The sequence below is a fragment of the Saimiri boliviensis genome, chromosome 2 (assembly GCF_048565385.1).
Source record: "Saimiri boliviensis isolate mSaiBol1 chromosome 2, mSaiBol1.pri, whole genome shotgun sequence".
NCBI classification, from domain to species: Eukaryota; Metazoa; Chordata; class Mammalia; order Primates; family Cebidae; genus Saimiri; species Saimiri boliviensis.
This window is the reverse complement of record NC_133450.1, coordinates 153,143,026-153,169,660: the sequence shown is the minus strand read 5'-3', so window position 1 is coordinate 153,169,660 and position 26,635 is coordinate 153,143,026. Positions and strand designations below refer to the sequence as shown.

General features: G+C 48.9%; 2 protein-coding genes across 6 annotated transcripts in view; both read right to left on the bottom strand.

Annotated features, from left to right (window-relative positions):
• Positions 1–11,601, bottom strand: part of LOC104652604 (uncharacterized) — a 34,073-nt gene extending 22,472 nt beyond the window's left edge. Inside the window, exons 1-4 of the mRNA XM_074390214.1 lie at positions 11,502–11,601; positions 2,928–3,098; positions 1,725–2,308; positions 1,039–1,075 (exon numbers count right to left, since the gene is read on the bottom strand). Of these exons, the coding sequence (XP_074246315.1) occupies positions 1,752–2,308; positions 2,928–3,098; positions 11,502–11,601 (828 nt within the window). The 3' untranslated portion in view covers positions 1,039–1,075; positions 1,725–1,751. The remainder of the gene's footprint in view (positions 1–1,038; positions 1,076–1,724; positions 2,309–2,927; positions 3,099–11,501) is intronic.
• Positions 10,735–26,635, bottom strand: part of APBA1 (amyloid beta precursor protein binding family A member 1) — a 205,841-nt gene continuing 189,940 nt past the window's right edge. For all 5 annotated transcript variants that reach the window (XM_074394704.1, XM_003935634.4, XM_010346139.3 and 2 more), the window contains 3 exons: positions 17,944–18,063; positions 15,993–16,133; positions 10,735–14,601 (listed from right to left, as the gene is read on the bottom strand). In XM_074394704.1, the coding sequence (XP_074250805.1) occupies positions 14,530–14,601; positions 15,993–16,133; positions 17,944–18,063 (333 nt within the window). In that variant the 3' untranslated portion in view covers positions 10,735–14,529. The remainder of the gene's footprint in view (positions 14,602–15,992; positions 16,134–17,943; positions 18,064–26,635) is intronic.

Below are 26,635 nucleotides of genomic sequence, written 5' to 3'. Positions count from 1 at the left end.
AGGTTGAGGCATGAGAATCGCTTGAAACCGGGAGGCGGAGGTTGCAATGAGCCAAGATTGTGCCACTGCACTCCAGCCTGGGTGAAACGGTAGACTGCCTCAAAACAAAACAAAAAAATTGTATATAAGATAGCATAATATATTGACATTAAAAATGTTTTCCTTTGGGAGGCTGAGACGGATGAATCATGAGGTCAAGAAATCAAGACCAGCCTGGCCAACATGATGAAACCCTGTCTACTAAAAGTACAAAAATTAGCTGGGTGTAGAGGCATGTGCCTCTAGTCCCAGTCACTTGGGAAGCTGAGGCAGGAGAATTGCTTGAATCTGCGAGGTGGAGGTTGCAGTGAGCTGAGATTGCACCATTGCACTCTAGCCTGGCAACAGAGTGACGCTCCATTTCAAAAAACAACAACAACAAAACAACTGTTTTTAGGCCCGGTGTGGTGGCTCACACCTGTAATCCCAGCACTTTGGGAGGCTGAGGCAGCCGGATCACTTGAGGTCAGGAGTTCGAGACCAGCCTGGCCAACATGGTGAAACCCCATCTCTACTAAAAATAGAAGAATTAGCCAGGTGTGGTGGCGGGCACCTGAGAAATACACATGGTCCACACAGTTTAAATGGAAATACATGGAAGGGCCACAGTGATTCTCTCTGGATGTTGAGATTATATGTAAAGATTGACATCTGCATCTGACCATGTCTCATGATCTCCACTGTCCTCCTCAGAACAAGCCACCACCTTGTTTACCTGAAGACTGCTTTTTCCCTTTTTATGTTTCTAAATTGTTGACAGTTTTCATGTGAATATGTATTTGTTTTATAGTCAGAAAAATCATTTCTAAATTAAGATTGAATATCGATTTAAAATAAGGATCTGCCCAATCTGATGGAGAAGGGTGGCCTGAAGAAGCCGATTTTGAGCAGAGAACTAAATACTTTGGAAGCGGAAGTGGGGGAGGGGGTCGGAGAAAGACCTTGCTCTCTGATTGGGGGTGCGAGAGACAGAAGAATCAAAGATCAATTCATCCTTACCTCTTCAGCCCTCCTCAGCGCAGCAGCCAGAGAGGTCCTGTTAAAACAAATCAGATCACATCCTCCTCTGCTCACTACCGCCAGTGGCTCCCACGTTGCTTAGCATAGACTGTAGTATCCTTAGAGTCACTTCGCAGCATCAACTTCCCAGCCGTCCAAGGGTTCTCTCTCAGTTCCCGGCCTCTTCCCCTCGCCTTCCCTGACTCCCTCCCTCTGCTCTCCTCACTCCTCCTGGAACAGGTGCAGGAGTTCCTGCCTCAGGGCCTTTGCACCTGCCAGCCATCTGCCTGCTTTCTGTGTCGGTTTTGCCCTCTCAACTCCTTCGAGTCTTGACTCCAAGGCACCTTTCTCAGGAGGCCTTCCCTGGCCGTCCTCTCCAAATTACAGCCTCTAGAACTGTTTACTTTTCCCTGCTTATTTTTTCTCTTTGCCTGTCCCACAACTTAGTATAACCATCTCTTTTACTTATTTGACTTTTTTTTTTTTCTCCTTCGCTGTAATATAAATAGCAGGAGAGCAGGGATTTTGTCTGTTTTGTTCTGGGGATTTTGCCTAGGTCGAAGCCATCCCCCAGAAAAAACCACAATAAGACCACGAGATTGACCCAGCGCTTAGTAAAAGGCGTTTCGTTGATGGCTAAACTTCTTTCAATAGCAAACTTTCTTGGTACATGTCCACATACTCACTTTCTTTGTTTTCGGGAACAGCGTAATTTAGCCTGGAGACTGCGGGGAGGTGGTGGTAACCGGGGTCCGGGGTCCGCCGTGCTCAGCGCAACGGTTCCAGCGCGGTTCCCACCTCCTGCGGCGCTGGCGGCTCCCGTGGCGGTTTCTGGCGGGTGAGGCCTGGGCGCCGCGCGGAGCGTCCGCGACATTCTCCCGGCCGCAGTGGCAGGGCCGGTCCTGCTGGCGGGGGCGCGGGTCGAAAGCGCGTGGACCGTGTCCCGTGGGGGATGCTGGGGGCTCAGCTCCCCCCGGGGAGGGAAAGGCCGCTGCGGGCTGACGCCAGGCGCCGCTCAGGCGAGCTGTGCTCGTGGCTCCCGGGCGCTGCCCGCTTCTGGCGCAGAATGGAGGCTCCGGTGTGTCCCAGGCCGGGAAAAACCCGACCCCCATTAGACTGGCGGAGACCCCAGGACCCCGGCTAGCGGGAGCCGCTGCGCTGGAGGGAACGTTCTGGACCGCGGCGCGGGGTCGGTGGACACTTCCCTCCTGCCTCCGGGCTCCAGCCTGAGGTCTCCTTCCCGCCTCAGTAGTTCTCGAATGGAAATAACCTGAGGAGAAAAGCCGCGGGGGCGCGCGTTTTGTTCCACGCCCAGCCTCACCTGCCCCAGGCCAGCCGAGGGCGCGGGGGCGGGGGGACGGCTTTCTCTGTGACTAAAGGGACCTGAGGACGGAGGGGACCGGGACCGCGCCGTCCCGGGGGGATCGGGGCCAGGCCAGGCCGCAGACTCCTCTCCCCGCCGGGCCGCGTCCCGGGGCTGCTGTGGCCCCCCGCGGCCCCCAGGTGGCCGGGGCGGGTCACAGCCCGGGCGGGACAAGGCCAGGAGAGCCGGGGCCCCCTCCGGGCAGGGCGAGTCCCAGCCTATGCAGACGCCAGGCTAGGACGCGGGCCACCGAGGTCCTAAATCGCCGTGGCTTACCGCCCGGGACCCAGGGCCACGGGCCTCGCATCCGCAGCTCGCAGCGCGCGGCCAGCACCGAGCCGAGCTCGGACGCTCCTTCCTCCGAAGAAAGGCTGAAGGGCGAGGACGCAGGCGAGCGGTGGACGGCACGGGCAGCTTCCAGCTGCCACCACCCAGAGCTCTTCTTTAGTCGAGTGAAATAAAACAGAATAAAATGGAACTGAAAACAGACTTGCTTCCTTGGGCCCCGTATCTAACTCTAGCCCACCTTTCCGGTCAAACCGCGGGTTGGCTGCGCTCCCCACCGCCAAACCCTCCGCTCCGCGCCCCCTGCTCCGCGGAGGCTGCGCATCCGGCTCCTGCAGCTCGGTCCACCTTCCCCAAGCTCCCTGCAGCTTCTGTTCATCTCCTCGCTGGGATGTCACTTGTGCTGAGCATTCTGCTTGGGATTTCAGCTACCTGGGTACCTGCAGGTCTCACCCCTGACCACAAGCTCCTCAGGGGAGAGGGGATGGGAAAGAAACAAGACAGGATCAAGTTTGCGTCATCACTCTGGGACTTTGGGCAACTTACCTACCACATCTGAGGTCAGTTTGTTCATCAGTAAAGTGGGGTAGTGCCTGCAATACCATAAAGGTATTGCTGTGCAGCTGAGTGATCGAGCCCATGCAGCTCATTTGCCTGCTCTCCTACAGGTGCTCAAGGAATGTTAGCTCTCATCATAACTGTTAGTGAGCCTGGTTGGAACTGGTGAGTGGTTAGATTTTTTTTTAAAAAATCACATTACTAATGGAAATGGAATGTTGGAGGATTTCTAGTGAGCATATCAGAGGGAAAAATAAAAATAAAAAGATTGCTTTGCAATGGAAACGTTTCACTGTGTCTGTGCTGTTGTGGTTGGAGACTTCAGTAACACGGGAGCTGAGCAGAGGCCTACTGTGTGTCCTGTGAGGCCACTGCACAGGAGGGGCCCTCAGGTGTCACTCGGAATGCTGTCTCTTCGCCCCTACCCAAGGCAGGTCCCGGAGACCTTCAGAGCCTGTTTTCTAATGCTGTGACAAACACCTAAAATGTCCACATTTGACTTGTGTGCTTGCAAATGGACCATTAAAGTGATTGCTTATGTTACTAACTAATAAAATTATTATTTTTAGACCAACCCTCCACAAGAAAGCTTAGAAATTGCTTAAGTAGCGGAGATGCTGGCCCACAGCAGGTGTGCTGGTAACTGTTTAATAACCAGCTCTCCAGGAGGAAATGCTGAGTGTGCATCTGTGCTTATATACAATACATACATAAGTATGTATATATGTATTGTATATAAACTTGATATATATTATAAACTTATATAAACATATATATTATAAACTTACTTGATATAAAGGACATGTAACACATAGTTTACAAACAATAATCATATATTCTCTCTCTCTCTTTTTTTTTTTTTTTTTTTGTGGAGGGAGGCAGGTAGAAACTCACTCTGTTGCCCAAGTTGGAGTGCAATGGTGCAATCATAGCCTTAAATTCGCCTGCTCAAGCAATCCTCCTGCCCCAGCCTCCCAAGTAGCTGGGACCACAAGCACGTGACACCATGCCTGGCTAATTTTTTCTGTTTTTGTAGAGGTGGGGGTCTTGTACTATTGCCCCAGCTGGTCTTGAACTCCTAGGCTCAAACGATTCTCTGAGTTTATAGGTGTGAGCCAACATGCCCCGCCTCAGTAATCTTCATTGCAAATGCCACCCACCTATAACTTCAGTATGACTTGGTATTTCCAAGTCAAACTCACAATCAGTTTTTCTAATTCTGTCATCAAGAATAGTGTCACCAAACCAGACTACAAATAAATGTTTGACTCCTTTGTGAATTGGCAAAGATTTCACTCATAGTACTGATGAATGAGTGGAGTTCTGACATGCTACCATGTGAGAGGCTGTGCCTCTGGGTTTGGTAGGGACAATAGGGAGGAACACTGTAACTTGAACCCCGGTCTGTGACTCCTCTTCTAATTATAACCCACAGCGATAAGAAAGTCAAGGGAGATTTGGCTTCTGCCCATAAGAACCTCCAATTAGTGGAGGGGAAGAGGTGGTTAAGGTAGTAAGTAGCTGGTTAGTTGTGCTGTCTGAGATGGACAATAGGAGCAGAAAGTGGAGTGGCCCCTGGATAAGGGGGTCAAGGGTAGGAAGGAGGTTGTGTTTTCCACCTCCTGCCTCCCACTCCCCACAGTGGTAGCCTTGGCCTTCCAGGAATTGCTTCTTCCCACCTGGAGGAAGGGACTAGAAGGCAGCAGTTATCTAGGCTGCTTGCTGCCCCACTGTCACAAAGACTCTGGAGCTGGCCTGAGAACTGAGGTCACAGCAGTGCGCTCAGTCTGCCTCCAGGGCCTCCTGGGTCTGGCCAGTAGGGAGATGAGGTCCACTATTGTTTTTTCACGTTTTTGTAGATGGGGGTCTACAAACCCCTGTCAAAAGCAGGGATCATACAAATCAGCATTAGTCTGGGAGCCAGGGAGTGAGGTTCTAGCTTCCCACTCCCTGTGTAGTCTCCAGCAAATACTACCCCTGTTGAGGTCTTTAGTTCCCTTATCTGGAAGACAAGGGGGCCTTGGATGGGTGGCCAAGGCTCCTTCACTCAATTGCCTGGTAATCTTGGCAGTTATCTGGAGTTGGCATTTCTCATGTGATTCCACCAGAGGGCGCCAAATCCTAGCTCTTGCCAACTTAGTTCCTAATGTGGGTGTTTAGCAGGAAGAGTGCAGAGGAGGTGGAGTGTGAGTTGAGTGTGATAAAGTGTGTGGAAGCAATTAGCAATTAAGTGTACGAGAGAGAGAGAGACAGAGAGAGAGAGAGAGAGAGAGTGTGTGTGTGTGTGTAACACCAAAGCTCCTATAACCACCTATATCTCCCACCCACCACCACCCTCTGCCTGCTGGCTGCATCTTCAGCCACTTGAATTCTCCTTTCTTAGCTCTTAGGGCCTCCTCCACGCCCTGCCTGAAAGGTCTGGCCTCAGGGCCTTTGTCCTTGCTGTCCCTCTAGCTTGGAACACGCATCCCTCAGGCATCCACAGGGCCCTCCCTCCTTTCATGAGTCCTTCCTAACCAACCTACATAAAATAGTCACCTGCAAACTCATTCTATGCTTTAGTTAAAAACATTTTTTTAAAAAATGGTGGTAAAATATATAATAAAAGTACTATTTTAACCATTAATTTTAAAAAAGTAAAAATATAGTTAAATACATGTAACAAGTTTCCTGTCTTAGCTATTTTTAAGTGTAGAGTTCAGTAGTGTAAAGTACATTCACATTTTTGTGCAATCAATCTGCAAGACTCTTTTTGTCTGGAAAACTGAAGCTCTGCACCTACTTAACAAGAATTCCCCATTTCCTCCTCCCCGTGGCCCCTGGCAAACACTCCTCCACTTTCTGTCTCTAAGAATTTGACTACATTCGGTATCTCATATAGGTGGAATCATACAGTATTTATCTTCTTGTGGCTGGCTTATTTAATGTAGCATAATGTCCTTCCAGTAGTGATGAGCCGTCATGCTAGCATGTGCTGGAATTTCCTTCCTTCTTAAGGCTGAATAAGACCCCAGCATGTGCCGGTACCATGTTGCATTGACCCACTCATGGACGGACACTTCAGTTGCTTCTGTCATTTGGCTGTTGTGAATAATGCTACCATAAGCGTGGGGGTACGAATACCTGTTTGAGCTCCTGATTTCAATTATTATTATTATTATTATTATTATTTGAGTCAAGGTCTCAGTCTGTTGCCCAGCCTGCAGTGCAGGGGCACAGTCTCGGCTCACTGCAGCCTCGACCTCTCAAGGCCCAGGCAATCCTTCTACGTCAGTCTCCCAAGTAGCTGGGACTCCAGGCTTGCACCACCACGCCCAGCTAATTTAATTTATTTATTTATTTTTTTTGGTAGAGATAGGGCCTTGCTCTGTTGCCCAGACTGGTCTGGAACTCAGCTCAAATTATCCTCCTGTCTTGGCCTCCCAAAGGGCTGGGCTCACAGGCGTGAGCCAGTGCACCTCGCCCCACTTTCAATTCTTTCTTCCGTGCTTCATTTTTTCTGCAGAGCATTGATTACGATCCAACTGCCCTCTTCCAGCCCACAACTAGAGATGTAAATGATTTCTATTTGGTAGAAAGATAACCCTAAAAGTTATAATTGTAGTGCCTTAAGGACATTAGCCAGTTTTATTTCTTTATTTTTCTTTTCTTTTTTTTTGAGACAGAGCCTTGCTCTGTCACCCAGGCTGGAGTGCAGTGGTGCAATCTTGGCTCATTGCAACCTCTGCCTCCTGGGTTCAAGCGATTCTCATGCCTCAGCCTCCCAAATAGCTGGGATTACAGACACCCACCACTACACCCAACTAATGTTTGTGTTTGTAGTAGAGGTGGGGTTTCACCGCATTGGCCAGGCTGGTCTCCATCTCCCGATCTCAGATGATCCACCTGCCTTGGCCTCCCAAATTGCTGGGATTACAGTTGTGAGCCACCGTGCCCAGCCACAACCAGTTTTATTTCTAACCTAGTAATTTTATTCTAACATTCTTTTTAAAATGTCTGTACTTAGGTCCTCCAAATGCTGTTTGGACCAGCTTTACCATGTTACTTGTTTCATCATTAATGATTAGTAAATCTCTGATACATGTTCATTTCATCTTTGTTATGGGAGTTGTGTTTTTTAACTTTTAAAAGAGTATGCATTGGCATCCAGAATTTTTTCCCAAGGGCTAAAATCTGCGTTTGGATGAAATTCAATGCATCAGTAGTTTAGGACTTGGTGTGTTTGGGGGTGACCTACACTAAGCCATGCAAGTGCTTGGGGAGCCTCCTGAGTTGTGGCTCTCATTGGTGTACCCAGGGGGTCTGGAAATTCCAGGAAGCTGATGAGGACCTGGACCTGCTGGGCCCCAGGAAAGGCAGCAAGCTTGGTCTAACACCACAATAGCCAGTACTTCCTCAGCACCCACTACGAGCCATGCACGTTCCGAAAGCTTCCTATGTGTTAGATTATCCTCACATGGTCCCCCTGAAATAGATACTAGTTTGCAGATGAGGGAGCAAGCTCAGAGGGTCTAAGAAACTCTGAGGATCACAGTTTAAGCAAAAATTACAGAAGAAAGACCTAAAGAAAGTGGTTCTATGTGCATCAAAATGGTTGAGTGGATTTTTGTCTCTAGTTCTGCAACTTCAGCTAAGATCAAAGCCGAGAGGGGGAAGCTAAGGAATAGTCTCTGGTAGCAGCAGCCTTGCCCGTGGGGGCAGACCCCAGCCACACAGGCAGACACCATCCATCAGGGGACTGTAGTCTTCCATGGGACAGACGCACACCCAGGGGGCTTGCTGAGAGGTGCCAGTTCAAAGACTAGATCCTTCCACCAGCTGCCTTTTCATTTTCATCCGGGTGATGGGAGAGGGATGTTGCCATTGGTGGGGGATGGGTGCAGACTTCAGGAAAGGAGCTGCTTCTCACCTCATCACTCTGGGAGGCAGACCCTAAGAGCATCACTGTGAAGGTTGGGGTCCTGTGCCTTCCACTTGCCTCCCTGCACACTTATGTAGATCTGTCTTAGCTACGTGTTGCTGAGAGAGCAGACCAGCAGAAGGTGCGGTGCTGTGGGTGGTGAGACAGGAAGCCATGGCTCCAGGATGGGCAGGGCAGAGATGGCCAAGGGTGCCCCTCCCTTCCTTGGAGGGTGAGGAGAATGGATGCTGAACGATGCAGGAGCTTCCCCGCTGGGGAGAAGGTGGCTGCAGGGGGCTGGGGACACCACCTGGGTGGAAGACGTGTGCACAGTTTGGTGCCAGTCTGTGGCCTGTTAGGAACTGTGCCACACAGCAGGAGGCAAGCAACAAAAGCTTCATCTGTATTTACAGCCGCTCTCCATCCCGGCTCACATTACCACCTGAGCTCCGCCCCGTCAGATCAGCAGCAGCATTAGATTCTCATAGGAGCAGGAACCCTATTGTGAACTGTGCATGCAAGGGATGTAGGTTGCACGCACCTAATGCCTGATGATCTGTCACTGTCTCTCATCACCCCTAGATGGGACCATCTAGTTGCAGGAAAACAAGTTCGGGGCTCCCACTGAATTATACGACTCACCATAGAATTGTATAATTCTATGGTAAACTGTATAATTATTTCATTATATATTATAATGTAATAATAATAGAAATAAAGTACACAATAAATGTAATGTGCTTGAATCATCCTGAAACCACCCTCCACCCTTGCACCCAGTCTCTGGAAAAATTGTCTTCCACGTAACTGGTCTGTGGTGCCAGAAAGGGTGGAGACCACTGCTTTAGAGAACTGTGGCCTAAGGGGTCAGCTGGAAGATGGGGCCCAGGGTTCAGGGACCCCCAATGCCTGGTTGCTGCCAACTGTGTGTCTTCATTGAAAAAACTAGATCAGCAGAATGAACCAGCAAGGAGAGGCCTGTGACCTTCCCAAGGGCAACTTCTAATGTAGGGGAACCTCTGTGCACCTCCTGCCTATGCCCCTTCCCATAAAGGGACCCAAAGAAGGAGACAGGGAGGGAAGGAGGGAACTGAGAGCAAGCCCCCCTCTCCCAGGCCAGTGCCCAATTCCACTCTGGGGGTGGGGAAGTGGGGCAGCCTGGTTTGAATGGGAGATTGAGGTTTGCAAATCAATGGAAAAAAAACCTGGAAGAAAAACACCGTAAGAACAAAAAGAGACCCAGAAGTCTAACATTGAGTTCATCTGGGCGATGACAAGCCTGTCCCAGCACAGGTGGGAGTTGTTAGAAAGCTGGGCATAGGTGCTGGAACCCTCTGTGCCTGCTTCCTCCTGTATAAAATAAAGACAATGATAATCTAGGAAAAGTTTCTCCCTCTTAGAGGTGTTGTGGGGAGTCACCAAGTTCGTTTCTGTAAGATGCTTGGCACGTGGATGGTGCTATAAAGACTAGCTGTCATTCTCCAAATTGTGACTTCCGCAGATACCAGTTCAATGTGCTTTCTTCCCACTTGATTCAACAGCAGCCATCTTGGTGGTGGGACACTCTGCTTGCTGTGAGAAGGATGGAGGAGAAGGGGCCTCTCGGGGCCAGGTCACAGGACCTGCCTCCACGCCTCAGGGCTTTCAGCAGCTATGGGCCTGAGGGGGCTGCAACAGGCTTTGCAGGGAAGATGGGGAAGGAGGGTATGCAGAGAAAAGACCTGGCTGGCATTCTGCTTTGGAACAGGGCTGGACACTTTGTGGTGAGGAGTCTGGGGTCCCCAGCATGCTCCTAACAGCAGGGAAAGCGTGCCTGGCAAACTTCAAAAAGTGAATTTGCAAAGAGCACCAAGAGGAAACCTTCCAGAATCTTCTCACAGAACCTTTGGGTGGGACCCTCAGGGCGCTGTTTCCCACTGTCCACTTAGTCCCTTAAAAAAAGGCACCTCCCTTATGGCAGATGACTGAGGTTGGGGGAGAATTAATTCCTGTTTTCCTTCCCTCATGGAGGATGTCAAGTATGAAATCCAGAGAATGTCTCTTTCTCCCGTTCAGTGTGCTTGAAGGAGACTCACAAGACTGAAGCATTGGCCGGGCGCGGTGGCTCAAGCCTGTAATCCCAGCACTTTGGGAGGCCGAGGCGGGTGGATCACGAGGTCAAGAGATCGAGACCATCCTGGTCAACATGGTGAAACCCCGTCTCTACTAAAAATACAAAAAACTAGCTGGGCGTGGTGGTGCATGCCTGTAATCCCAGCTACTTAGGAGGCTGAGGCAGGAGAATTGCCTGAGCCCAGGAGGCGGAGGTTGTGGTGAGCCGAGATTGTGCCATTGCACTCCAGCCTGGGTAACAAGAGCGAAACTCCGTCTCAAAAAAAAAAAAAAGACTGAAGCATCAGCTGGGGCAGGAGAACACAGCCTTTGCAGTCTAAAACCAAGTCAGTTTCCATGGAATAAAAGCTCATTTAGAGAACTGCTCGGCTCTGGGCGGCAAAGCCGTGCTCGTAGAGTGGGCAGGAGCCAGTCTGTTAGGGAAAAGACAAACACACCACACGGTCCCGAGGCTTCCCTGCAACAAGAAGACACTGGGCCAGGCCAAGAGGTGAAGTTCTTGTTTATTGTTGCAGCAACTCTTATACAGACATTAGCGTTCAGTTAAATAAAGGAAGATAGCACAGTAAATACATCACAACCCCAAACCAGATGACTGTGGCCACGGTACAGAGGAGGGAGGGAGGGACCAGTGACCAGACTGTCGAGGAAGTACATTCAGTGGGTGTGTGGTGTCCACATTCCAGGCTCACGTGTAGATATATTTTATTTATATATTTATTTATATTTATATATAGATCATTGAGTTTTGTGTATATAAAGAACGATATTGTTACAAATACAATACTATACTTCTCCCGACGCTTTACAGTAAGCTCTATTTCACCCTCTTTACAGAACAATAGTACAAGTTCATACTCTAGGTGCTGTGCTAAGTATGTACAAGAAATGTCATTCCCACACAATCCTCACACACTGCCTTGATGGAGGGGAAGAAAGATCAGAGTCGTGTGCTCAAGTTGACCCAGGCCAGGGAAGGAGACAGACATGAAACTCGAACCAACAGGTGGCCTGTGAATGTGAGTAAACACATCTAAGGAGGGGCGGCCCCTGGTTGTAAACATTGGTAACGGCTACACCACTGGGTCAAGGGACCCGGGAAGGGCTCTGCAGATGGTTTTCATCTGTGTGTGGGAGGTGTTGGTGCCCACAGGGTGAGGGGGGCAGAGGAGCGATGGGGGAGGTAGTAGGTTACTCTGGGACTCCCTGAAGGCGGTGTTGATGGGCAATGTTCAGAAAGCAAACCTGTGCGCAGGGACCTGGCACCCCTGCGATGCGCTCCATCCCCCAGGAGCCCGCTCTGGCGAGGGAGGAAGGTGTCACTGGAGACGCGGGCTCCAGGCATTGGTCTTTGGGGGTTTCTTCCTCTTGTGAACCCAAGGCTGATGGTGGCTCCCTGAAATGCTCACATTGGAGAAGAGGCAGGGTGGGTTCTGGTGCCTTTGCCTGGACCAGGAGGGGGAGGTGAATGTGGGAGTTCATCCCCAAAGACAAGCCATCAGCACACCCTGGCAGAGTGGCCACAGTGGCTCTGTGCCCTTGCAGCGTTTGGGAAGGCTGCTCTGTACATAGCCTTCCTGTTACACGGGGTATTTAGTTATTTACACATACAACTATATATACTGGGATGACAGAAGGGAAGGAGACCACCACTTCTCTTGGGACTTTCAAAAATCTAACGACTCACTTTTAAGACTCCGGCTGCTGTGGTGACCATACCTAGGCTCACTCCCTTGCCCCAGTGGTAGCAGGAAAAAGAATCCACTTCAGCTGGGTGGGAAGCACCAAGCTCCAGCAAATTCCACTCACTGGGTGTGAAGACACACTTGGATTAACACAAAAGAATATGTTAGATAAATCATCTCACTCTTATGTCACAATGTCAGTCCTCTAGGAGAGCTTGCAGAATTGGCTTTTTCAGCACCTCTCAAAGTTTACAAGGTTTTTGTGCAATAGGAATAGAAAGTATAGTCTCTCCTTGAGGTGAAGATATGTAACTGTTACGTCCAGGTTGTACAGGGACGAGCTACTGGAGTTTTGTCTCCTGGCCAGTCGAGGGCAGGCCTCTGTGGTGCTGCCCAGGTGCCTGGGGGCAGACAAGCATGAGCCCCTGCAATGATTTTCCAAGGCTCCTGATGCCTGAGATACCACCGGTAACACTCCATTACTGTTCTATCCACTCTTACTGGCAGAGGAAAGATGAACTGGCTGTTGACTCTTTAGAGTCTCACTGTATTATCAGATATGCTACAGCAAATGGAGAATCTGGGCCATGGTTCCTTCCTGGTCCCCACGTTTGTGATGGATTGACCTTGGGGCTGGTCTCGCAGCAACACTCTGTAAAGCATCCTTCAAAGAAGTCCAGGGGAGCTTTATGGCCCAACCCAGAGCCCCTGGCCCCACCCCATGCCACTCTGCAGTAGCAGAAACCCCTTTCCCCACAGGGCACCTGGGCAGCCAGTGGCCTCCCTTCCTTAGAGCTCCTTTGTAGTACCATGAAACTGAGCGCTCCACTGCTTGTTCCTTTCAGGCATTGAGCTTCCCTGATTCTAAACAGAAAACTCAGAAGGTACAGAGGTCTCAGGGAATTGATCACAGAGCTCTCTGGTTGAAGTCTCTTGTTCCTAATCTTGTTATAGTCACTTTTCTCCCTCCTTGAAATCCCTCCATTCTCTCTATAAATACATGCTACCCAACATTTGCTCACTGAGTTCCTATTTCCACAGACACAACATAAATATCCTGGATGCAGAGAACAGGGACTATATTAATTACAAAATATATTAGTTTCTCTTCCCCTGTCTCTACTGAGGTCATAAATGAAACAAAACAAAAGCAAAGCCAAATCACACCTCACATGAAAACAAAATGCTCTTTGGACCAAGAATAAGTGAAAACTGGCTCAGAATTATAATATTACTAAAACACCTACACTGAACCAAGACAGAAGCCACAAATATGAGGCACCTGATGAAAACACAGAACATTCCACACCAGCTGAAAATGCTCTCAGGCCCACAAGCCAGCAAGATGTTGTTTCTGGGCCACATCTGGGGATTCTTAGGCATAACTTCAGGTTTCTATTGACCCCTTAATTTTGTGGCTTATGTACTGCTCTGGTCTTTCCAATATCACATCCTGCCTAGTGGCCCTGAGCAGAGAAGAAAGTTGGTCTTACCTTGGGCCAGAACACGCTATGGCACCTGGAGCCTCACCTTGTGGGGAACAGTCCCTCCTCCCAGACTCCTGGGATGTGTGTTTGCAGGGGAGGGGAGTCCAGGAGGGGGATTTTTTAAGCCAAGGTGGTGCTGGAGGGGCTGGGCCTCAGCCGCAGAGAGGGCAGGTGTTCCTCAGGACGAGGCTAAGCAGCTCCTGGGTGCCTGGCCATCTGCCAGGGAAGGGACCTCCCAGAGAGGCGAGTTTCCAGGGGGATCTGTGTGTCTAATCATCAGCTTGTCTCATTGGTGGTGGGAGCAGGGAAGGGTGATATGCAAAAGGACTGTGTGTGAGAGAGATAGAGAGAAGCAGATAGTACCTGCCTGTGTTTATCTAATGGTTGATAAATTTTAGGACAACTTGGTAAAGCTTTGGATGTCCCATAAATTCCCAAGATCTCTGTGACACTATGGTATCCTTGCCCAAGGCAGTTACTTCCCCTTTCATCTTGGGGTGAGAAGGCTCGTATTAGAAAACATACACACGTTGAAATAAAAACTAGCAATCAAAGAGATTTAAGGTTGGCTCAGAGATTCTGGGAGGAAATAATGTACGGTGCCCCAACTACATGGCAGGCAGTGCATAATTTTAATGATGTGGGCTGGCCCTGGGTACTACCACATTCCCACAGATAAACTCAGAAAGCAGAGATCAGCAACTGGGTTTTAGGCACTGCTGAATCAGCTGCTTCACTGCCTCGGAAGCTCTTTCTAAGAGGTCTGTACCTCTTGGGAAGGGAGGATTCCCTGTTAGGCAGTGACAGCCCACCTTTGGACACCCCCAGAAGGCCCTCCTGGATGGTCCTGGGTCAGTACCAGGTGGTTGCTGGCTGCTCTCCATCCTCAAGGGAGTGCATACAAAACTTCCCTGGTATTTAAAAAAAAAAAAAAAAGCAAATTGGAGAGAGTAAAGAGGTCCTTGCGGATTCTTCTCTTCCTGTGTAAAACCGAATGCTGGGTGTGAGAGGGAAATGTCTCAGTGGACATAGGGATGCAGCACAAGAAACACAACCACAATGAGGAGAGTCCTCCATGCATGCCACCACGTGAGGCTGTGGTCAGATGTAAACTGGCTGCTCCTGGGCTGTCAGCAATCTGTACATGGCGGCTGGCATTGTCTTCATGTGAATCTGAGGGTACAGAACACACTTTAGTGGGGGCTGAAGCTGGGGGGTGGCTGCATGGGCACTGCCCAGGGCTGGAGAGAGAGGCAGTGCCTCTCCCACAGAGGGCCTTGAAGATACCCTCCTACCGCCCAGCCACCACCAGGGACCTGACCCAGGGTGGCCTCCAGGAAGAGTGGAATCCACTGACTTTCTCAAAAGCTTAGGGGTGACAGAAATGAACAACAAAAACCAGGCAAGGCTTATTTCTCAGTCAACTGCTCTTGCTCTCACCAGACCCTACCCTTTTAAAAAGAGGACTCTGAAAATGCAGGGAGAAGGCTCCAGGCTTCTCACAGTGCCTGCCTCCCTTGCCTCTCTTGGCAGATGAGGCAAGGATGACAAATCAGCCCTAGAATAGCAGTGATGACTGACAGCAGTGATGAATGGCATCAGTGATAACTGATAGCACTGATGAGTGACAGCAATAATGACTGACTGACAGCAGTGATGACTGACAGCAGTGATGAATAACAGCAATGACTGACAGCAGTGATGACTGACAGCAGTGATCAATGACAGCAGTGATGATGACAGCAATGATTGACTGCCAGCAGTGATGACTGACAGCAATGATGAATGACAGCAGTCATGACTGACAGCAGTGATGAATGACAGCAATGATGACTGACAGCAGTGATGAATGACAGCAATTACTGACAGCAGTGATGACTGACAGCAGTGATAAATGACAGCAATTGCTGACTGACAGCAGTGATAACAGCACTGATGACTGACAGTAGTGATGACTGACAGCAGTGATGAATGGCAGCAGTGATGACTGACAGCAGTGATGAATGACAGCAATTACTGACAGCAGTGATGACTGACAGCAGTGACGAATGACAGCAATTATTGACTGACAGCTGTGATGACTGACAGCAGTGTTGAATGGCAGCTGTGATGACTGACAGCAGTGATGACTGGCAGCAGTGATGAAACATCATGCCACACTGCACTGAGGTCACATCTCTGGAGGGCCACTTTATTGATCTGACTTGAGTCTAAGACTTAAATCTTTTAAGTACATTTGGGGAGATTAACTGGGGAAGATGGAGGCAACTCAGGCAGCCGTACAAAAAAGCAAGATGAAGCTGAGTGTTGAAAACAGAAAGCACATCAGATGAAAGAGAAGGCTGAGGGTGACCTGATTCCATTTCATAGAGGAGCTCCTGGACAACTGCTCGCTGATGGGTTTGGCATTTGGTCAGAGATAGATAGGTCTGATTGTTGGGGAGTGTTCAGGATTGGAAACCCAGGGAGCTTTCCTGGAAGGTCTGCTCAGGGCCACAGTGCGCATGAGGCAGGGACACCAGATGCCACCCTCAGCACCACCCCCAGCCCCGAACCTCTCCTACCTCCCCAACAGCATTAGAGAGAATGTGGACGATCTTCTCATGGGGGGTGGCCACGACACTCTGTCCATTGATTTCAATGATCCGGTGCCCCACACGGACGCCTCCTCTCTCAGCTATTCCCCCTCGCATGAGGCTGCAAATCTGCCGGAGTCAAAGGCCCAGTTACCCACATCTCAGAGAGTGCAGTGGGGCTGGAAGGCCGTTTTTCCCAAAAGCTCCCTGCCCCCACACTCTCCTCTTAGAGAAACCAACATGGTTAGGCTTTGGGCATTTAAATCTCTTAGTGTCTTTTCACAAAAAAGAAGTGCTGTCAGCCCATACGGCCAGCTTGTTCATGCAGCTTGCACAGAGATTGTAGCACATCACTGGTTTTCATGGCACACCGAATTCTACTACTCATCCCAGCTGGGGCTGGGTAAAAAGGACCATTTGGGCCTGTCACAGAGTCACCAGTGTTTTCAAACTGTCAGCCTGTGTGACACAGGTTAGTATTAGTTCCCACAGTCATGACTGTGACTCAAGCAGTGAAGTGTTTAATACCAGCAGACTGTTTTTAGGGTCATGATTGCCTGAGCCACAGTGGGGCTGGAACTCCATTCTGTGTTCCAAAGTGTGGCTGGCTGGAGGAAAAAGGCTCCTTTAGAGTTTCCCAACCCAGTGGCCCCTGTTAAAACTCCCTTCCCACAGAAATGATAGTGAGGCTGGATTTTGTGACGGCACAGCCGGGCACTACGGTGACCCAAGGCTGCAGGCAGGGCTGATGAGCCCTCCACCTTCACTTCACACATGCTGCAATGTGACTTTTCCCAAAAGAGTAGGTCTGAATTTACTAAGATGACTTTTAATTCCAGACCATGTACCTTTATTTAAAGGTGGATGCAGACAAGATTGCAAGTAACATCTTGCAGCAACGTGCTGTGTGATTCTGTGACGTGTGAGCCAGCTGTTCTCTTAGCTAGTCTGGGGTCAAAACATTCCTTAGGTGTTTTCCCAATGGACCCATAGGTGTTATTTAACAACTCCTTGTTCATATCTGAACTTTTAATACTATTTAACTATGAACAAAGCAAACAAGTGCCAGTGCAAACCAATGAAAAGATGGTATCAGAGCTAAACCGTAAGAGTAACCCCAGGTCCTCTCCCAACAGGCAAACTAGCCTACTCAGGTACAAAGAATGCAGGAAGTCGGGCTGGATATTTCAACTCCAACTGGGAATTTCAAGGGTGTTTCTAAACCTCAAAATATATTTGGAATGATATTTTAATTACCTAAGACTTTTTTTTTTTTTTTTTTTTTTTTGACAGAGTCTTGCTCTGTCACCCAGGCTGGAGGGCAGTAGCAGGATCTCCGCTCACTGCAATCTCTGCCACCTGGGTTCAGGCGATCCTCCTGCCTCAGCCTCCTGAGTAGCTGGGATTACAGGTTCCCACCACCACACCCAGCTAATTTTTGTATATTTAGTAGAGACTAGGTTTTGTCATGTTGGCCAGGCTGGTCTCAAACTCTTGGCCTCAAGTGATCCACCTGTCTTTGCCTGAAGGCCAAGGTTTGAAGGATCACTGAAACAGTGAACTGTCTGAATCTCACTTGTGACTGTAGGAACTGAGCCCAGCCCCTATACCATCAGGCTTGGGAGTCAGCTGCTCTGCGGGGACTCTGTGCAGCCTGGGTGGACAGCCCAGAGGCAAGGAGGCCCTTGGAGGGTACATCCCAAACTCTCAAGCTGGCAGCTGGGAGGGCAGCCCTGCATGTCACAGAAATGTTGGGTTCTGGGTGGGAATCTCTGCTGAAGGGACTCTGTCCACAGAGAGAGCTGAGCCTGCTTCACCCACTCATGCTCACCCTTGATGGATTCCTTTAGGGAACAAACTGGCTTAAAAAAATCAAAGGCCATGCTACATTTTTATTTGTCAACATTGTGGAAAGGGGTGTGGAACGTGTTCTACTTACAATTCCGTTCTGGACACTGAAACCCAGCTGGTAGCGAAGGTCTGGTCTTCTGATTAACACGGTGGTCACCGGAGGACATCTCACAATATTCAGCTTGACCCGGGACTGATTCTTTAAGCCCTTAAACATGAATAAAGTACAGTGGGTATGGTGCCCACCGAGGCAGACAGCACAAACAAAAGCAGGCAGCACTAAAGGCAAAAGAAGCCACACTGAGTCTTCCGAAGGACCTGCCGCTTGAAGGCCTCCAGTGTCCAGGCTGGTACAGTCACTGCTCAGCTTTACCTACCCATGGCAGATGCCAAATGGTGCAGTTGGGCCCTTTCAGCCCATGCACAGATGGGGTTCCTGTGGTAACGCCTTCCTTTTGGGAAGTAGGCTGGGTTTAAGGGATCTGATAAAAGTACTTGTGCAACTATGGGGAAGTGTCAGATGTGCTTTTTGGCTTCAAAGATGAAGGAGGCACACTATTTCCCTCACCAGGAAAAATGGAAGTGGGAGATCGACTTTTTTTTCCTGATAGATAATCTCTAGCAATGACTCCTCTTCTAATAAAGGACATCTAACTCAGAGCAACTGGCCCGATGCATCATGGCTGTCTTCTCTGGTCTCTGATGCTCCTCTTTCCCATTCTTTCTGCCAGTTAGAGATTTTACAGCTATCAGCATTCCCACAGCAACTGGGGACTCCAATCAGTGTTGCCTCCTTAGGGGAATGGGGAGGGTTGCAGGATCAGTGTTGATGGAAAAGGAAGGGGAAGAAATATAGCTTGAAGATTGTGGTTTCGTGATCCCTGATGACACACCTCTCCCTCTAGATTAAAATGAAGCACGGAGGGAAAGCTGGTCTTTGACTACAAAAAAGGGACTAATTTCAGATTCTGTGTAGAAAGCTTTCACCTCACTGTGGTCTGAGCTAAGCTTAGGCTCCTGCTCCTGTCCCCAGATCAGACTCACAGCAGTGACAAAAGCCCTCGTCTGCTCAGAAGCATTTTTAGAAAAACCATCACAAGGCTACACTTGCTCTCAGTTGAGCGGTGGGAAGGTTTGCTCCTGCAGGCCCAACTGTCAGCTTCCCCCCAGAGGAGGGTGCCAGACAAAAGGAACTCAGCCCTGAAACAAATTTTCATCTTACACTCTCCCCAGGCTGCCTGCTCTGCCTCAACAAGCTCCTGATTGCCAGATGGGGGAGAAGGAATGGCGGATAGCACGCCCTTTCCCACTCCTTTCAAGTCATGATATGCAGGAGAATCTTGTTTGCATGCTGGGGTAAACAGACCAAACTATTGTGGCTAGAGGCCCTGCAGGCCCTGGCTCTGCTATGAGAACTGAGGCAGCGGGAGTCAGAGCCCTCAGTGGGAAGCGCTTGCCCAATTGGACTCTCATCTACAAGGCCAGCTGTCTGGGAAACCACTCAAGGTCAGCCACAGGCCCACTCCTCCAAAAGGAATGTGGGGTGGGTGGGTAACTTTTCCTCCAGGAGAGAATAGCTACCAGGGAAGCAGGAGGGACTCAGGGAAAAGACAAGTTCTGTTCTATCCAAGTGCGCAGTATTGCCCAGAGACAGCACCTGCTCAGCTCACAAATGGGTCCAATTTATGCCCTCTATGAGTAAAGTGGAAAGAGAACCTGGAAAGAACGGTAATTAAATCCATGGAAAGCAAGCATGAAGGGTGATCATCTGCCTCCTATTCTATAAATAGAATTCTGCAAATTTCACAGCCAGTACTGCTGTTACTCCTTGACCAGTCTACCAAATCTTTTTCAGTGCAAGGTCAGGACTTACATTTCACATTTTAAAGATGAAGACATAGACATGGAGCTTGCTTTGTCCAAGGGCTCTGTGGGGTCAGGACTGGGACTATGGATCCCCTGCTCAGGCACCCTGCCTAGAAGCTGGTGTTAGGCAACCTCCGTGCAAACAGAATCTGCAGCAAGAGCGTTTCTTGGAGTGGCAGAAGTGACCTGCACCCCTTTTGTATCTGAGTTACAAATTATGCTTTAGATTGAAGGAGAGTTAGGGGCTAATTTGCCTCTGGTAATCCAGCTTTACTATGCTTGGCCAACAGGTATATACCAATGGCTCTTAAACCCCACATAGCAGCAGGAGCATCTCCCGGCCACTTGTTAGAAATGCAAATTCTGGGCTCTACCCAAGCCCCACTGAATCAGAAAACCTAGGGGTGGGACCCAGGAATCTGTAAATGACAAATCTCCCAGATTTGGGTGCACACTCAATTTTGTGATGACCTGGTGTAGACTACCACTGTGGAACAATGAATGGCCTTACCTGCATCCAGGTGGTTTAATTTCTCCATGGATGACTAGACCCAAAGACGTCAATTTACTAGTCACACCTGCAGCCAGTGTGCTCAGTGAGAGCAGGTGCTGGCAGGGGTGGGGTGAGGGGGACAGCTTGCGGGAAATTTGGTTGGCCCAGTCACCATACAGCTGACCCCAAAGATCACTAAGATCCCCAAAATCACTGTTGCATCAAAACCCACCCTGATGATGAAACTAACTGAACCAAAATGACTGTAACTACCTATCACTGAACACTCACTCTTGACTGGCATTGACCTGGAAATGACAGGAGCTGTCTCATTTAATGTGGTGGCCATAATGATTCCTATTTTATAGAAGGGGAAACTGAGGCCCAGAGATATTAAATGACTCACTCATATTCACACACAGCAAGATTCAGTCCTATGTCTGTCCATATTCAAAATATGCAGTTTTTCTACATCATAATGCCCCACATACACGACTGGAGAAGGTGTGTCTTTTGTGAATAAGGCTTGCTCCACAAAGACGATACGGTTAGCCACTAAACAAATCTGTGTCCCCAGATTCCAGGCTTCAACTGGGGCCATCTTTTTTGTTCATTTTCCTACGTGGCAAGAGTTTTTCGGGGTTCCTGGTCCTTGTAAGTCTCCCACCCCCTGGCTTCCCTACTGATTTTTCGTTCTAGTTTGTGCTCCGAATGCGTGAATTTTGATGGAACTGAATTCCCCCGCTGTCAGCATCTGTTTCCCCAGTGCTCTGAATTCCTCTGCTTTCTGCAGGACTTGACCCTCCCCATGGCTGTCACTCAGCTTGTGGTCTCCACGTACCATGAGACTTGGTGTTCACACTCATGCGGCATCTCCTGGTGGTTTTGGAACATCTCCAGGGAACTGCTCTGGTTAAGGAAATCATTCCAAAGCAGAGCAATGGAATGAGTATGATTCTCCCTGGGGAAATGAACATCTGTGAAGGATCCAGGCCTTCTGTACAGAGCCGGTCCCATCGCCCCCACTGACAGCGGGAGATGCTCTGGCCTTCTGCTCCTGACAACGGGACCAGCACAGCATGGTGAAGAAGACTCTCATGGTGTCAGAAGACTGAACTCAAGTTATATTTCTGCTATCCCAATCAGTGGGATCTGAGGACCTTTGTTTGCCCTTGTCCCACCTCAATTTCCTCATCTTCACAACAAATGGTGGAGCTCACCAACATCTCTACCAGTTCTAATTTCTGTGATTGCATCCCCTTTAATGTGTTTTTTCCTAAATGCCTTTGCCTGTGATACCAAATCTCAACCATTATGCTTAAACCTATTCCTAAAATTTAAAGTGGGCTTCTTCTGCGGGGCTGGGAGGTCCGTGGAGAGCAGCTCAGACATTCAAGCAGATACTTCCATCTGCTTTGAGTGCTTCCTTCCTTCCCATCAGCTTAATCAATAAATATTTACACCCTCATGACTTCTTCACAGGTTAAGTGAAGAAATGCATTAGGCACTGGAGATTCAGGGAAGTGCAACCTCTCCTAAGCTCTACAAGACAAAATATCAGTACTAAGCACAGACCTGTGGGCCCAGAGGGGCCTTGAGTCCCTTCACCCTTTTCTCTCTCTCTAATCGCACACCAGGAGACTAGGAATTAGTGGGAAAGAAGAGCGATGAATGATGAAGATAGAAGGACAGGAGCATGTTGTTAGAATCTCAACCCTTCAGGCAAAGCCACCTGCTTTGAATGTTTACACCTATTAACCACTGAGATTATTTAGGTATGCTTGTGTGATACAGAAAACGTTGCTCAACATACCGAAAAGCAAGAGAATGACTCTATTTTCTCAATGTTGCCTAAAAATTCACATTGCTCTGGTGGGTTCTTTCCTCCTCTGTGAATTGATTTAAGATGCCTCATCTGTCCCCCAGTGAAAGATTTTCTAGACTGGGGAAAATGTGTTTCAAGATGAAGCTTAGAGAAATAGCAATTTGAAATAACCAGACCACGCATTTGCTCTGCTGTTCCTAACCAATGTTTCACATTGGGTCCCATTAACTTGGATTTCTCAACTGCCATTTTATTGGAGGTGCCAGTTAAATAAAGGGTCACTTGGTCCCCATGACAACAGTGGAACCATGCAGCAAATTAAGAAATCTGGTGGGAGGGGAAGGCCAGAAAAGAGGAGAGAAAAGAGAAGCCAGGATGGTCTCTATAGCAACGGGAGAGCAGAACCATGATGCTCCTGGAGAAGCAAGGGAAGCTGTGCGCTACTCTAAAACAGAGCAAAAATCTAGAGGGCAGGACCACAGAGGCAAAGGCATGGAAAGAGGCAGCCTGTAAAATGTTCCACCCACCAATAGTTATGCCTTGGGAATTAATTATGACCCAAAAAATAAGAGGTAGAAAGAGTAAGGCAAGTCCATACCTATAATTCTACTCTAGAAATCCATTTCCTATAACCTGGGGGGAAATGGTCAACCAGTATTGAAGTGGCCAGATGCAGAACACATGCTTTGGACTCCTGTTCCTGAAAGCATGGCCTGCAGACTAGTGATGCCATCACCCCAAGGGAGCCTGCTGAAAATGCAGAATCCCACCTTATACCTGCTGAATCAGAACCTGCAGTCTAACAAGATCCCCATATCCAATCAGTTTGAGAAGCACTGATTCATCAGGATGAGATTTGCTTGTCAAAGTCACTGCAGAGAACCTGGACATACAGGGAAACAAATTAGAACATGCAGCCTTCAAGTGGCCCAGATGCTGCCCTGCAGTGGCCCGAGGGGTGGGGGTAGTGCAGTGCACACATCTGTCCTGGTGCAGGTAAAAAGGGATGTGTTTTCTAGAGAACTTTTAAAAGGTAATACAACCCACTGAAGTCAGTCTGTATTTGGTACTGGAGATTCTGGCTGTCACCAGTGATTATACCTCCTGCCAGCCAGGGCAGTCTACGGATGGACCGTCACATTTCCCCATTCAACACCTGGCGCATTGTGGGGGGGAAGAAGTTCAGCCATGCTCTAATTGGGGTCTGCCCAGCTAGGTACTTCTTCACTATGGGCGGCCACGAAGGCACTGCTTTTCTTACTCTTCATCTTCATCAGTTACATCTCTTTCAACACCACTGGGCCTTTTAATTTTCTGGTTCTATAGAGGTTACATTTATAGACATCAAAGTTCAGCTCCTCAAACAATCCATTTCCCCTTAGGAAACTGCAGAGCTCACTGTACTCCAGGTGACTTTGCTTCCACCTTGATGTTGCGATCCCACTGCAGCTGCAGCGGGAGTCAGGCTGCCCTCACAGCCTCACTGCTTCCCTCCTCTGGTTCCTGTGCAGATGAGGAGGGAGGGGTGTGCAGGAGGATGAGGACTCACTGGGCAGTTGGGGGCCCTGGGCAAGTCTCTGTGCCTTCAGGGTCTCTGATGGCCCATCTGTACACCTAGCATCTGCTGTCTCCCTTGTGAGCTGTCCCAAGGAGGAAGCTGGAGGCCATGAGCTGGAGTCTTGTGGGCCTCAGGAAGCCCAGCTTGTTCCTGCCTAGGTCCCATCCCCACCCTTGCTTAAGTCCTACACTTGTCTGAATCTGTTCTTAGTCTGCCATGACAAAGTACCACAGATTGGGTGGCTTATAAACAACAGACATTTATTTCTCACAGTTCTGGAGGCTGAAGTCCGAGATTAGGGTACCAGCACTGTCAGGTTCTAGTGAGGGCACTCTTCTGATTTGCAGATAGCCAACTTCTAGTATCTTCACATAGCAAAAGAGAGCTTGCTGGGGTCCCTTTTTTAAGGGTACTAATCCCAATCATGAGGGCTCCACCCTCATGACCTAATCACTCCCTAAAGGCCCCACCTTCAAAGAGCATCACATTGGGTTTAGGGTTTCAATATGTATTGGGGGGAAACACAAATATTATTCAGTCCTTAACTCCACTATTCCCTCTCCTCTCCAACCTTTCTAGACCCAGACCAACTCTCCACCAACCCTCCCTAACCAGCTTCCCTCTCTCACCAATTTCTCTCTCTTGCATCTGAACTCCTATGCTGCTCAGGCAGTTCCTCAACTTCAACACTATAGACATTTGGGGCTGGATAACTGCGCTGTGGGGCTGTCCTGTGCATTGCAGGATGTTTGACAGCCTCCCTGGCCTTTAGCCACTGGATGTCGGGAGCACCTTCTCCCCAGTGGTGACAACCCAAACAGTCTGCAGATATTTAGGGGCATGCAAGATCACCTCTGGCTGAGAAGTACTGCCCCAGGGTCTGGCCTTGGGCCTAGTATTTCACCTGATACCCTTCTTGGGATGACTCTGTATTGGAGGTTGTATGATCATAGATAATTACATCACCTTTCTGTGTCTCAGCTTCCTAACTTCTACAGTGAGTACAACAGCAGTGCATGCCCACAGGATGCTGCCCTGAGGGCTCAGCAAGTCAGTCCACATATGATCTCAGAGCACACAGCACTCAGAGCACACAGAGCACAGACACAGCACTGAGCACTGCAAGTCAATAAGACCTTTCACTTCTCCCCAACCCGACCAAGCTCTCTGGGGCCGGGACTGTGTTCATGGGGCCCCTGGGTCCCACAACCCCTCAGCAGTTCTGATGCATGCACCCCAGGTGTTTTTTTTTTTTTTTTTTTTTCTTTGAGACAGAGTCTTGTTCTCTTGCCCAGTCTGGTGTGATCTTGGCTCACTGCAACCTCCGCCTCCCGAGTTCAAGCAATTCTCCTGCCTCAGCCTCCAGAGTAGCTGGGATTATAGGCATCTGCTACCATGCCTGGCTAATTTTTGTATTTTTAATAGAGACGGGGTTTCACCATGTTGGTCAGGCTGGTCTTGAACTCTTGACCTCGTGATCTGCCCGCCTCAGCCTCCCAAAGTGCTGGGATTACAGGCATGAGCCACTGCGCCCTGCCGATCCCAGGTGTTTAATAAGCAACTTGCTCACTGGCAGGAACAACTTGTGGTCCTGCCTCCTCAGCCCCCTCTGCCCTCCGCCTCTCCATGTGATCATAGCAACACCAGACCAGCCTTTCTGCGCCAGGCTCAGACCCCATTTCTCCCTGACTCAACAGCAGTCTCTGTCCATCAACTCGAGCAGAAACTTCCAAAGGCTACTTCCCTTTCTGCTACCGACTTAGGTTTTACTCCTTCAAGGTCAACTTTAAAATCACATAAAATGGTCCCTCTAATCACCCATAGCCTCTCACCTTCATGTTTCTCTTAAGGCCACAGAGCCCTTGTACATCTCTAATTAACCTCCACATGCATACTGTCATCCCAGCTTCCCCGGAGCACGGCTCAGTGCCTCACAGAGGCTCAATTAAACCTCTCTGAATGAATATGCATGTTCAAAGTCAATTCTCTAATCTTATCTTTAATGTGTATTAAGCAAGAGGCAGAATTTATTTAAGTATAAGATATAAGAAAAAGAAATTCAAGGAGGCCAAAGAGGACAATTTCTTTCCAGGTGTGATTATCTTATGTGGAATTAGAATTTAATCTATTTCATTAAAAATAAAAAAGGTACCATCCGTGTGCCCTATATACTCACCTTCACCTCCCATCCCTACCCCCTTAGCCGAGGATGTTGGCTTTGTGATTTTCTTTTGCTCACAATGACTATTGTATGAATTCATTCCTTTCCTCCTCCCTCTCTCTCACACACATGCACATAATATGCACACAGCTATGTTCTAGCTAAGTCTTTTAGGAAAGGCCTGCAGGACCAAAAAAAAATTGTGGGATCTCAGTCTACCTACAGTGCCACAGCACTTGGTGCAGAGCCATTAGGGTCTACAGGTGATGTCGCGGAGGAGGAACATCATGGTCACACTGGCCATGCAATCAGCAAGTCACAATGTGCTCAAAAGACTCCACATGGATGCTTCACGTCTTAAGAAAATCTCATTTCTTCTCAAATATCCACATTTAATTTTCCTTTAAGTAGCTCTTCTTAGCTTTATAAGTGTCAGTTCAGATTGAACAGGAAGTATGCTCAGGTATGAAAAAGCATCCATGGACTGAAGAGAGTTTCCTTCTTTTTCCAGCAACTGGCACATGTGAGTTGCTTTACCTGGGCTGAGGGACAAACTCACCTGCATCATAGTCAGGGCCACTGGGAAGGAAAAAGTGCCCTCGGATTTGAAGCATTTCTGTGATTTTTTAACAGGGGTGGTAAATCATGCCAAGTGCATCTGGCTATTAGTGATTGGATTCCTGAGCTGAGGCCATTTCTGTTGAGGCAGAGTCTGGGCTTAGTGGGAGTACGCTGTGATTGACTAGTGATGCCTGTGATGGACGTGCTGCTATCAGAAAGTAGTGTCATGTGAACCAAATATGCTTCCCCTGATCTAAATGGATTTCAGGGAAAAATCTGTAAACAGTAACTTGATGGTAAGCTTCCTGAGTGCAAG